Genomic DNA, 12,668 nt, shown 5'->3' with positions numbered 1-12,668 from the left:
GGCGGGAGAGAGCTCATTGCTTAGAGCCCCCCACCACCTGAGATCAACACACCGTCAGATGCAGTGCGTACTTGCCTGTTCTCCGCCTGAGAACCGGGGGCCGCGGGCAATTTGTGCCCCTCCAGCCTCCACAAACAGCAGCATGGACAGCTCAGCTCTTAGAACTGGTTTAGACCACCATGGATCCCGAACCGGAAGTCCAGACCAAAAAACATTTGAAAAAGATAGATACACAAGCATACATATAGATGAAGATAAAGGTATGTAGAAAACGATATAGTTATAGAAAGAGTGAAAAAGACTGCAAGAGATAGAAACAAAAGGGAAAGGGCAGATATACATAGAAAGATATAGATTCAGATAGATAGTGGTGTAAACACATAGGAAGAAACAGATTGAGATAGAAAGTTACGAATAGACAGTGAGAGAGAGATACAGAGAGACAGATAGAAAAGGGTACACAGATATCAACTGTTCTAAATCTAGAAACAGAATGCAAACAGAACAAATAGATATTGAATCAAACAGAACACGACACATACATAGATAAAAGGATTGAAAATCAAAAACAGAGAAAGATACAAACATTAGAGAATGTATAAGTATAATGTACAATACACTAGAATGTATGTACATACATTACAGAATGTATGTTAACAGTTAGAGAATAGTATATAGTTGGAGAATTGTATGTAGAAAACGATAGAGATAGAAATAGAAAGAGAGGGGATATCACCAGCCTTCCGGCCCTCACCGGGAATAAATCAGCTAAGAATTTGCAGAATAAATTTTAATAAATGCTGTTCATAAAATGATGTGTTCTTTTTTTTTTAATTTATTGGTGAGTATACTTTTTCAAATTCAATACATACATTCCCTCAATATCTAATTAACCCTATCCCCCACCCTTTCCCTCCCCCCTCTCTATCGACTTCCAACAGCTTTCCAACCCTTAACCCCTCTCATTACTTAATAAATCCCTTATTCTAAGCACATTTTCCCCCCAGGTATTCTATCATATATATCAAATATCCTATCAATATAATATACTTCTATCAATTATGCTATCAAATATTCTATCAGTATAATATGCATCTATCAGTTATACTATCAATATAGTATAAATCTTATACCCCTCAATATAGCAGACCAGTATAATATAGTATAATATATAACAAAAGTCCCAATTTAAACATATTCTATTTCTTTTTAAACCTATATTCTATCAAATATACTATCATCATTATAATATGTATTAAAACCCCTACTGTGTGCCCTGCCACCAATGTGGCACAGCATACAACACCGTACTACACATTCATTATATAATATACAATCTGATCCACTAGCATTATAGTGTAACATCACCATGTGCTCCAGTTTACTCCACTGGTGTCAACCTCTGTCTCCTGGCTCTGGGTCAGCCTGGAAAGGGGTCTCTAGTTTGGATCATGGGGGAGGGGCTTAGGTACAGTTGATGGAGCTGTTCCCCTTTTAGGCTTTCCCATAGAAATGTGTTCATTCTCAATCTTTTTTTTTTAAAAAAATCAGCCCTTATATTAATCGATCGATATAAGAAGCATGAGCAAAAAATAGAGGGGACGGGCTGTGACATCATCGGTGATGCTCCAGATGACAACAGCATCCTCACTTGAAAATCCTGATTATTTAAGGCACATGCCGAACAAAATAAATGTCTCCACAACTGTAAAAAAAGCAAATAGGTGTGGAAGAACTGTATTCAAATCGATTCCAATGCTTGGGATTTGACTGCTAAGAAAATCAGGAAGAAACCGAGTGAGCAGAAAAGCCCTAGCTATTGAACTACTAGTACTCATGGAAGTGGCTGGAAAGAAATTTTCTGCTCACCAAAGATCATAATTATGATTATTCTCATTTAGCTGACTGTTATCCATAGTTTTATAGAAGGAATCGGATTTTCTGTTAGAAAATTCTCTTCTAGAGGGCCTCCAGTCAGTAGCATAGTGGGGGGGGGGCAAGAGGGGTGGTTGCCTGGGCACATAATTTTTAGGGGGTGCCGCACTGAGGAGATCCTGCACTCCTTGGGGCAGCCAGCTCACTGGGTGCTGAGCTGGCTGTTCTGCAGTCAAGGAGCATGCTGAGCTGGTGGCGGTGGTGTGGGTGGCTGTCGCAGAGGGCTACTTGGTAAGGGGAGAGGTGAGTGGCCTGAATTGTGGGTGTGCTCCTGGGGGGTAGTGCATAAATATTAGGGAGTGAGGTGCGGTGCTGAGGAGAGCCTATACTGCATCTGTGCTGCAGGTAGCTGCTCGCAGCGCCCTGGCTGCCAGCTGTACTGATGGGGTGGCCGGCTTGCCAGGCACTGAGCTGGCTGTCCTGCAGCCGAGGAGCATGCCGAGCTGGCGGTGGCACTGTGGGAGGCTGCCGCGGAGGTCTGCCTGGTAAAGGGCAGGGAGGCTAGCGGCCCGAAACATGGGAGTGCTCCCAGGAGGGAGGCTGCACCCTACGCAATGATGTCACTTCCCAGAACTGACATCATCATGCAGTCCCAGGAGCACACACGTGTGGTGCCAGGGGTGCCACCTCCTGCTGGGAGTTACCCTGGGTCCTGCCAAGCCATGTTATACCACTGCCTCCAGTTCTACACCTTATCCTTCTCATAAACTTTTAAATCTCTGTGGAATTTAGACCTATTAGACTTTTTTGCATAATTCTTAATATGCAAAATTAATATTCTTAATATGCATAATAATAATTCTTAAGAATTATTAAACACATCAATTTTTTTATACTTAAAAATATTTCATCCACTTTGCTGTTTTTTTTTTAAAAAACCTTTACTTTACCAGTTATCTTTGGTTTTTTTATCCTCCTCTTTTTTTGGCTTGCCTACTGATACAGAGTATTGTAACTTTAGTAATGAAATGAAAAATGAACTAGCATAATAATGCAGTGCTCTACTGTGACCTTAACTAACTAGTCTAGACAGCACACATTTGTTTAAATGGGATTTTAGAAAAAAATCCAAAAGTTAATTTGTTTTTGTCGTAGTAATCAATAAGGATATAGTTTTCTTATTCCTTTCATCCCAGTACACATGAGGGTCAGCAAGCCCTGCCAAAAGGTATTTCCCCAATTACTTCAAAGTTAATTACAATTCTCTGTAATTTCCTCTGTCTGATCTTGAATGCATTTTGTTTAGTGATTTCAAGAGGCTTAGTATTTGTGGAGTATAGCATTATTTGTTTAAAAGTGCTTATAAAACCATGTTTTTGAAACTTTCTGCACTGAATACTCATTTGTCTACTGATCAGGGCCATTGAGAACTATAAAAGCCCCCCGATAAAGATGCAGTCTTGCCACTCCATACAAACTGTCTTTGAAATAAGTTTTTTTGCTATTACTAACCTCACTGAGAAGCCTGTTGAGTTTCCGTAGAGAAGAAACCCTAGGAATCTCCAGACCACAGTTATAAACCACAAAATATTTCTTTTGGATTATTCCTGACATGCTAGTAAAATATTGCCCTGACCTGGATAGCCCAGGCAAGCTTGATCTCCTCAGATGTTGATTGCTAAGCAGGGTTGGCCTTAGTTAGTAAGTGGATGAGAGACTTTCAGAGAAGATGAGGGTTGCAGTGGCTAGCAATGGCAAACCATCTCTTGCCATGAAAATCCCAACAGTGGTCACCATAAGTCAGCTATGACTTGACAGCACTCTCCATCACCAGTAAAATATTCTATCTTTCTGGTTCGGTTGTGTGAATACTTTTTTGAGATCAAAGTGAAACATTTTTCTAGACTTTTAGTTCATATGATCTTGCAAAGTGATTCATGTCAACATGGGATTGGCAAAATTAAATACACTACTGGAACACTCAAAGAAGTCTTTGCAACAGCATTTTGGTATGTCAGTTGTGGAGACTTGGATGATAAGGCTACAGTGATATCTATAAAGAAATTCTAGGGATCTTAGTAGATGTTTACACTTCTGTTTTTCAATATTATTTATTTACAAGAGGTGATCCATATTGAACTCCTGGGAGGAACAGGGATTCCTGGTTGCAGTGGTACCCTGCTGCTGCCCCATTAGGCATCTCTCCCTGCCCCCACCACTGTTCCTTTGTCCTCCTGCCTCCTCCTCCATACTCCTCCTCCCCAGCCCATCTGCCTCCCATAGTGCCACCAGGAAAGCAAATAATAGTCATGGTTCCCACTCTTCCTTCTCCTTCTCTCCTGCCTGTTTGCATCTTTACTCCTTGGTGGTGGGTAGGAATGATAGCTGTTGCGTCCACAGTGCCTACCTCCTCATTCTCTTCTCCCAGCCACCTTCAGTGTCATAGCCTCGATATTTGGAGGGGGTAAGCTATGACTCATGCTTCCCTCTGTCTTCTCCTCATCCCCTGCCCATCTGCACCTTTGCCAGATGGCCCTGGGAAAGCAGTGGTGGCTTCCACAGTGCCCACCTCCTTCCCCAACCTACCTGGAACATCTCAGCCTCAAAGGCAGGAGGGTGAATCATGATTCCTGCTCCTCCCTCCTGCCTGCATACTATGATGATTGGGATACAGTGATCTGAACTTGAGCAGGCAACTGTTGTCAGTGTGGGATTAACCTTTGACATATTTTGGATTTGTCTGCAAACCTAGATGTTCCCCCATATTTAAAAATATCTGTCTTCTCTGTACATGGCCCTGACACATAGATTTAACTGTCCACAGATAGGTCCACATTTAGTATTTCGTATATTAATTGATTAAAATATTTGTATTCTGGCCTTCCTTAAGGCTCAAAGCAGTTTACAAATCTCAATTTAAAACATACAGAATGAAATAATCCAAATAAATCTCTACCCATGAAAAAACATCCTTGCAATCTATACCCCATTAAAAGCCCTGACAAATAGAATGGCCTTGCAGCACCTTCTAAAAATTTCTAGAGATGGCAACTCTCAGGGAGCCCATTCCACAGATTTGGAATTATAGTAGAAGTGCCATGAGATCAGGTGGATGCCAAGCAGGCTTGAGGCAGAAGCTTGAGCACCATAGTTGATGCATGGGGACATATGGAAGAGATAGTCCTAGGCTGAGAAGGGCTCTAAAATAGCACCTTGAATTTAACTCAAAAACAAACTGGCAACTAGTATAGCTGTTTTAAGACAGGCAAAACATAGTCCCATTGGATAGCCCCTGAAAATTATTGGGTGGCTACATTCTGAACCAGAATTAACCCCTGGGTTTTTTTCAAGGGCAGCCCAACACTAATGCAAATACAAAAGACAAAATACAGAGCATGTTACAGGAATCCATGTTACAGGAATCCATATATGAAGTTACAAAAACATGTCTTAGAGTGGCCAAGTCAGCTAAGTCTCAGAAATGAGAATTGATGGACCAAGTGCAGCCAATAGAAGACACTTTGTATTGTCTGGAATTAGCTTCAGTTTGTTCTGTCTTAGTCACTTGACCACAGCCTCAAAGCACACATTCAAAGACAGCCAGTTTGGTGTAGTGGTTAAGAGCGTGAGACTCTAATCTGGAGAGCTGGGTTTGATTCCCCACTTCTCCACTTGAAGCCAGCTGGGTGACCTTGGGCAAGTCACAGTTCTCTGGAGCTCTCAGCCCTACCCACCTCACAGGGTGTTTTGTTGTGGGGATAATAATGGCATACTTTGTAAACGGCTCTGAGTGGGCATTAAGTTGTCCTGGTATATAAATCTAATGTTGTTGTTGTTGTTGTTGTTGTTGTTGTTGTTGTTGTTGTTGTTGTTGTTGTTGTTGTTGTTGTTGTTATAAAGCTGATATGGGTGCATTTAGAGGCTTCATTAATGAAATATAGAGCTGGTTGTAATCTGCATATCAAACTTCTGGATGATCTTATATAATTATTGAAAGACATGGGTGACAGGATGGAACCCTGAGGACAAATCACAGCCCATTTGTTTTGCTTCTCTGATGGAAACTCTTTGTGTTTAATTGGACAAGAAAGGCCAAAATGACCACAGAGCTACTTGCCTAAATGTTGCAACCAATTGACAAGGATGTTGTGGTCAACTGTATCAAACATCGCTGATAGGTCTATTAATTTCCACAGAGATGACTGTCTCCTGTCCATTTTTTAAACTAAGATAATCCACCAGGGCAACTCAAGCGGTTTTAGTTCTCAACCCAAGCTTGAAGCCAGATTGAAATAAATCAAGGAATGGTGTATCATCCATAAAATCACAGAATTACAGGGTTGGAATGAACTTTCAGGGTCAACTAATCCTACCCCCTGTACAGTGCAGGAAATTCACAACTATCCCCAACACCCCCGGTGACCCCTGTTTCCTGCCCAGAAGATGGCAAAACACTGTCAGGATCCCTAGCCAAACTGGCCTATGGAAAATTGCTTCCTGACTAGAGATGGGCATGAACAGCAATATGAACAAAAAAAGCCACGAACAGCCCAATCTGCTGTTCATGAACAAGCTGTTTGTGAGGCCCCATTCTAAATGAACAGGTGGTCATTGCAAGCCTCGTTCGTTGCTGTTCATTGCTGTTCATCAAGCCAGACAGTCTGGCACCTGCAATTAATTCCCTTGGCAACTTAGGCAAGGATTGTCTGAACTCTGTCTGAACTCCTGCTGTTGCCTTGGAACCCCCAATCTAAGCCCAATTTAGCTTGATAGGCAGGTCTTCCATTCAAGTGTGGAGCTCTAAATTTGTTACAAGGGAACAAAGAGCAGGGGGGATGGGGACTCCCAGCTCTGGCTTTGGAGAGGGAGAGACAGCTGCTGTTGGCATTTTGATAGAGTGCATTGGAGCTTGAATTTTCTTTGTGTGTGGTGGGATAGGGATGTACCCCTTCAAGTTCCAGGGCTGCTGCCAGGCTCTGGGGCCAAGCTATTATTTATTATTGGTACCTTTCCTAGTGCTTGCTCAGGTCATGTTTCTGGGAGTGATGCAGTAGGGATCTTGACTTGGATGATGGCTGGAGGAGAACCTGCTGGCCCCCATGAACAGCCAACCACAAACATGTTCATGAACAGGGCCATGTTCGTGGTTGTTCATGAGTCCCTGTTCATGGATGGCAACAAACAACAAACGTTATGTTTGGGTTTTTTTTCTGTTCGTGCCCATCTCTATTCCTAACCCCAAAGTGGTGATTGGCATTACTCTGGGCATGTAAGAAGGGGCCATGAGAACTAAGTACTGATGTAGACCTTCCTGTGCTCCCTCTCATGATCTTCCGAGGTTCAGTGAATCAGCATGGCTGTCAGATCTAGCCTCTGCTTAAAAACCTACAAAGAAGGAGAGCCCACCACCTCCCAAGGAAGCCTGTTTCACTGAAGGACCCTGGAGCTGTCCTGCCATCACACTCTATTTCACCTTCCCCAGAAAAGGTAAATTGGAAACCAGCCTGTAACTGGCTCCCTCATCCCTTGCCAATGAATTTTCTAGGAGGAACCCCCTCAGTAAGCAAGGGAGGTATAAATTATTTTAACCAAAGGTTCTAATATAATTTCCTGGCATGGTATTAAAAGCCATGATGGGCATGGATGAAAAGGGTCTCTCACACTCCCAAGGATCCTGTCAGCATCCTTGAGCAAGATCATTCTGATTTTTTTTCTCTATTATTACACATGCTAAAATTTTCCTGTTTTTTGTTTCCATTGATATCAGGAGGCTGCAGATTTCTGACTGTAACTTTCTTTTTTCCTAGACTACCGGAATGAAATTCTCTGAGAGTCTATCCTTCATCTAGGGGATTCTATTGTCTGCCAAATTTCAGGCAGATAGGAGAAAGCAACCACATTTTATAAGCAATTAAAATTCTCACTTGCAGATCAGGCACCAAGTAGCATAAACTGATGTGTGAATAAGTTTTTTCTACTTTCCAGGCATCCTCCAGGAGGGAGAATAAATGCCTTTATGGGGGGAGGAGGAATCTATTTTTGAACAGAAATGGAATGTATAGATATGGGAGCCAAATGCTTCCAGCTCTTGACTTCATTGTGATTGGCTGATTTCAGTACTTTTATCCCAGTCCAGCCAAATTCTAATCTTGAATCCTGATCAGAAGTAAAATACTTTAAGCATGAAAGAAGATCAAAAGTTATAATCTCCCCTTACCCTTTCTCTCCATCATTTGTTTTAAAATGGATAGCCTATCTCCTACTTTCTTTACATGTGACTGGAAGGTTACCTGTCTTTTTCTGTCTACTCTGGCAAATAACATCTGGAGTGGGGCATTAGCTAAGTCATGGGAGGAAAGGTAGGGAGCAATCTGCCTGGCAGATGTTGGTGTATGCATTAATAACACTACATGAAAGGTTGGGAGCTGGATTCCCACTTCCATCGTCCCATGGCCCGGGTGCAGGACTTCCATCTTCATAGGTTTTAATTTCAGCCAACTCTCTTTTAATCATGCAGCCACAGAATCCAACCCCTAGCCAGGGCATCTGGCATGATGTCCAATCAGCTGTCCGTCATAACTGGGTGTCATCAGCATACTAGTGACAACCCAGCCCACAACTTCAGACAACCTGGATGAGGGACTGCATATAGAAGGGTGATTAATACCATCTCCATTCCATGACCTTGGTGGAAGCTGGACTGAAATAGATCCAGGATAGAGGAGTCCTCCAGGAATGCCTGGAGCCATTCAGCCACCGCTCTCTCAATTACCTTACCCAGAAACAGAAAATTCAAAACTGGGCAGTAATTAGCTGGATCAGTAGGATCCAGAGATCGTCTCTTCGAAAGAGGTCTCACCACTGCCTCTTTTAATACTCCTGGGAAGGTCCCAGAATTCAGGGGCAAGTTGATCATGTCAACCAGAGGAATCCTTATACTGTCACTGCTGGTTTTCACCAGCCATGATGGGCAAGGATCCAAGGGGCAAGTGGTGGGCTTCACAGCAAACAAGATTCTGTCCACCTCATCCTGGGAGAGCTGACTGAACTGGTCCAATACCGGACCCGAAGGCAGCCAAGGGACCTCAGTTCACATACTGTATCAATTGTAGCTGGCAGATCCTGGCAGAGTGACAAGATTTTATCTGCAAAATAGCTACCAAAAGCGTCACAGCTAATCATTGAATTAACATGTCTCTGAGGGCCAAGCTACAAGTGACGAATGACACTTGAACAGCAAGTGGATTGAGTGGAGGGCAAGTGAACAGGGAGAAAAACACTTGCCGTTCAAGTGTCATTCGTCACTTGTAGCTTGGCCCTGAGTTCCCTGTGAAAGGGAGGTTAAAGATCCAATTATTCTAAACAATTGAGCCGGGTGAGTGTTGTGGATGTAATGGAAGCCGCATAGAACTCTCTCTTAGCGGCTTTCACTGCCACTTCATAGGATTTCATAAATGTCCTATAAGACGTTCATTCCACTTCATAGTGAACCCGTCACCACACTCGCTCTAGCCATCTCAGCTTCCATTTCATCCCTTGTAGCTCCTCAGTGTACCAAAGAGTGAAAAGGGAGAGGGGAGTGATTTTGTCAGTGGCATCTGATTTCAGTTCCTCTGAGCAACAGGAGGAGGAGCAAGAGCAGAGAGTGACTCCGCAAAAATATATCTATCACATTTTTATTGCGCCTTTCCTCTGAGAAGCTTAGGGAAGTATACTATTCTACCCTACATTTCATTCTTACAAAAAGCCAGCGAAGTGAGTTAAACTGCAAAAGTGGCTGGCCCAGGGACACTCAGTGAGCTTAATGACTGAATGGGTATTTGAACAAGGCCTCCCAGCTCTTAGTCCAACACTTTAATCTGACAGAGGCATCACCTAACCAGGATCATCTCAACTTGTATTTCTTAGCACAGCATTTGCATTTATCACCAGTCATTGCACTGCCTCAAGTATTGGTTTCTGAATTTATATACGCATGGGTCCTGTTCGTGTGAGCTAATTTGCAGGAGTCGCTCGTGGCGCGTGCCGAGGAAGCAGCAGGGAGGCGCCGCCGTCGCCACGCAGCGCTCGCAGACTCCGCGGGGCAGAGCCACCTGCCCGCCCGCCCGCCGCCCCGGACCCCGCGCCGGCCCGCCTGCCCTGCCCGGCCGCAGCAGCCATGAGCGGCTGGAATTGCTACATCGACAGCCTGATGGCTGACGGCACCTGCCAGGACGCCGCCATCGTGGGCTACAAGGACGTGCCCTCCGTCTGGGCCGCCGCCCCGGGCAAGACCTTCGCCAACATCACGCTTACGGAGGTGAACGTGCTGGTGGGAAAGGAGCGGAGCAACCTCTTTGTGAACTGGCTGACGCTGGGGGGCCAGAAGTGTTCCGTCATCCGGGACAGCTTGCACACGGACGGCGAGTGCACCATGGACCTGCGGACGAAGAGCACGGGCGGCGCCCCCACCTTCAATATCACAGCAGCCATGACCAGCAAGACGATAGTCCTTGTGATGGGCAAGGAAGGAATCCACGGCGGTTGCGTCAACAAGAAGTGCTTTGAGATGGCCAGCCACTTGCGGAGGTCCCAATATTGATGTGCCTGCGCTGCCCCGCCTGTGGTACTACTGATGGAACGGTGTAAGGATGTCCAAGGTGGCGGCGACTGCCTGGGGCCACCGGCCTTGCCATCGTGGGATCGACCCTGGTGCCAGATCGCTGTCTATTCCAGCCCCGTTTGTTGCCTCCCCCACCCCTTTCTATCATTTTTTTCTAACCCCTTCCCTGGCACTGTCACTCCTTTTCCTCTTTGCCATTTTTCTATCACAAATCCTTATTGCTGCCAAATTTTCTGGTTGTTACAAGGTGTAGTTTTTTGGTTAAGAAAACTATATTGGAACATATTGGAGCTAATTTGCTATCTGAGGTTCCCCTTGTCACCTATTAAGCTGGGACAGAAACTTTGCTTCCTGTTTGGCAGGCAGTGATGTGCAGATGGGTGTGTGTGTGGAATCAGTAGCTTTACTCTCCCAAGAAACCAATAGACACACACCAAATTAGATTAGAAATGGGAGATCAGTGATGAGGAAAGAGTAAGATTCTCTGTCTGAGAGAGAACTACTGATTCAGGATCAGTGCCCACACAATTTCACGTACAAGAAGCCGAACTGGACTACTGTAACTCAGTCTATGCAGGGCTGTCCTTGAGCCTGAACTGGAATTGCAGCTGGTTCAGAATGCAGCGGCACATGTCCTTATGGGGACACCTAGGGTTTCCAGGCTCCAGGTGGTGGCTAGAAATCTCCCAGAATTACAAATGATCTCCATGTGACAGACATCAGTTCCCCTGGAGAAAATGGCTGCTTTGGATGGTGCACTCTATGGCATTATACCCCACTGAGGCCTGTCCCCTTCCCAAACTCCACCCTCTCCAGGCTCTACTCCCCAAATCTCCAGAAATTTCCTAACTCAGACACGGCAACCTTAGGAACACTGCTTAGGGCACATATACATCTGGTACATCTGTCAGCTGCATTGGCTACCAGTTGAGTTCTGGATCAGGTTCAAGGTTTTGTTTTTGACTTTTAAAAACATTAATGTACTGGGACCAACATACCTATGGGAAAATCTCTCCCAATATGTCCCTCAGAAGGCTTTATGCTCCTCTGATAAATGATTACTGGTTATCCCCGGCCTGAAGGACATTTGCCTGGCTTCAACCAGGGCCAGAGTTTTTTCAGCTCTGGTGCTGGCCTGGTGGAACTCTCTTCCAGTGGAGATTCAGGCCCTCTAGGACTTATTATAGTTCCACAGAACCGTAAAAAGGAAATGTTCTGCTAAGCCTAAGGCTGAGGTGACCTGTCCTTCTTGTTCTCCCTTGCTATGCCCTGCCTGCCCCAGATTTCTTTGGCAGATATATCCATCTATCTGCATTGCTTTTAACATATTAGAGACCAAACACAGCTATTGTTGTCCTTCTCATATATATCACACCTCTATGGTTCATATTGTCAGGACTGTTGCCCACTGTCCCTCTATATTGTTACCCAGTTTAAGATATGTTGCAATAGCCTCATGCACCTGTTCCTTTGTTGCTTTCCAGATTCCAGGATGGTCAAGCCCTTATCTCGGATGGCTCGCCGCAGCGGCCTTGGGACAACTCCTTCCCGTTCCACTACTGATTATGTTCGGCTGGGAGAACTGGAGGGGTGGGGGACATGGAGAAGGGTTGATATAATGTATCGTGTACTCAATGCGTCATTCTTAACAAGAGACCTGTGTACAGCCAGGTGCCTTTAATTGCTTCTGTGTAACCTATGGACATATGTATGGCAAAGCTTATGATATCTCAATAAAGACCTATTTACTCAAGAGAGCTTGGATTTCTTGCTGCAAGGGTTGGGAGTCATTTTCAACGTATCCTGTCTTCCATAAACTGACACATATCTTGGTGTAGTGGTTAAGAGTGCGGGGCTGTAATCTAGAGAGCCGGGTGTGATTCCCCACTCCTCTGCTTGAAGCCAGCTGGGTGACCTTGGGTCACTCACAGCTTGTAGGAGCTCTCTCAGCCCCACCCACCTCACAGGGTGTTTTGTTGTGGGGATAATAATAGCATACTTTGTAAACTGCTCTGAGTGGGTGTTAAGTCATCCTGAAGGGCGGTATATAAATTGAATATTATTATCAATGTGTTTTTTAATTTTGTTTTTATTGCTTCTTCTGAAGTTTTCTGCAGTCCCAGTTTACAAAATATCATCATATGTGGATTTTCTCATATATGCATACCATCATGGCCCCATCACTTTACTT

General features: G+C 44.4%; 1 protein-coding gene across 1 annotated transcript; it reads left to right on the top strand.

Annotated features, from left to right (window-relative positions):
• Positions 1 to 9,891: 9,891 nt before the first annotated feature.
• On the top strand, positions 9,892 to 10,753 carry LOC129333501 (profilin-1-like). Its single transcript, XM_054985217.1, has one exon. The coding sequence runs from the start codon at positions 10,034 to 10,036 to the stop codon at positions 10,454 to 10,456; it is 423 nt and encodes a 140-aa protein (XP_054841192.1). The 5' UTR covers positions 9,892 to 10,033; the 3' UTR covers positions 10,457 to 10,753.
• Positions 10,754 to 12,668: the final 1,915 nt, after the last annotated feature.

This window comes from Eublepharis macularius, chromosome 7, assembly GCF_028583425.1.
Source record: "Eublepharis macularius isolate TG4126 chromosome 7, MPM_Emac_v1.0, whole genome shotgun sequence".
Lineage (NCBI taxonomy): Eukaryota > Metazoa > Chordata > Lepidosauria > Squamata > Eublepharidae > Eublepharis > Eublepharis macularius.
This window is presented reverse-complemented; position numbering and strand designations above follow the sequence as displayed.

What these genes read in the sequence shown, in the direction of transcription:
- LOC129333501 (XM_054985217.1), top strand. Translation starts at nt 10,034, where the DNA reads ATGAGCGGCTGGAATTGCTACATCGACAGCCTGATGGCTGACGGCACC.